The sequence below is a fragment of the Alligator sinensis genome, unplaced genomic scaffold (genome assembly GCF_000455745.1).
Source record: "Alligator sinensis unplaced genomic scaffold, ASM45574v1 scaffold1302_1, whole genome shotgun sequence".
NCBI lineage: Eukaryota > Metazoa > Chordata > Crocodylia > Alligatoridae > Alligator > Alligator sinensis.
This window is the reverse complement of record NW_005842612.1, coordinates 764549-765131: the sequence shown is the minus strand read 5'-3', so window position 1 is coordinate 765131 and position 583 is coordinate 764549. Positions and strand designations below refer to the sequence as shown.

The following is a 583-nucleotide window of genomic DNA, read 5'->3' as shown; positions in this document are numbered from 1 at the left end:
CCCCGGAGCCGCGGCCCTGCTCCGCCAAAGACTTCCTGCGAGGCGTAGGTCATGTAGAGGAAGCCGTCGGGGTCCCGGCTCCGGGCGTACACCTCGGCCATGGTGAGGGAGGCGCTGATCAGGCTCCGGTTGCCTTCCACCAGGAAGTAGAAGGACTGGGCAGCGCTCAGCGCCATGCGGTTCCTAGGGAGCGGGGCACGGTTACAGGGGCCCTCCCAAGCAGCCCTGTGCCCCCAGCCAGGGACCACCCTAGGAAGGCACCCGTAGGGGGGGAACGCGCCTCACCGGATGATGGCCACGAACTGCCCCATGGTCAGCTCCTGCGGCACCAGGAACTTGGTCCTGTCCAGGACGGGCAGCGCCTTCTCCCTGGGGTAGCGCTCCAGGATCACCTGGGGGCAGAAAGCAGCACGGCTCCCCCCTGGGCCAGCCCAGACCCCCCAGAACCAGGGCTGGAGAGACCCGGCGGACCCCACCCCACGCCGGGGTCTCACTCACGGGCAGCTTGTTGGGGAACTTGGCTCGCACGGCCGCCACTTCGCGCTGCCTCGAGGCTGCGGGACACGGATGCAGGGCCGGGCCG

General features: G+C 69.8%; 1 protein-coding gene across 1 annotated transcript in view; it reads right to left on the bottom strand.

Annotated features, from left to right (window-relative positions):
• LOC102377513 (microtubule-associated proteins 1A/1B light chain 3C-like) overlaps positions 1-579 on the bottom strand; it is a gene marked incomplete at its 5' end in the record, with an annotated part of 946 nt that extends 367 nt beyond the window's left edge. Inside the window, 3 exons of the mRNA XM_014524462.2 lie at positions 17-183; positions 286-392; positions 499-579. Of these exons, the coding sequence (XP_014379948.1) occupies positions 17-183; positions 286-392; positions 499-579 (355 nt within the window). The remainder of the gene's footprint in view (positions 1-16; positions 184-285; positions 393-498) is intronic.
• Between the last annotated feature and the right edge of the window lie 4 nt (positions 580-583).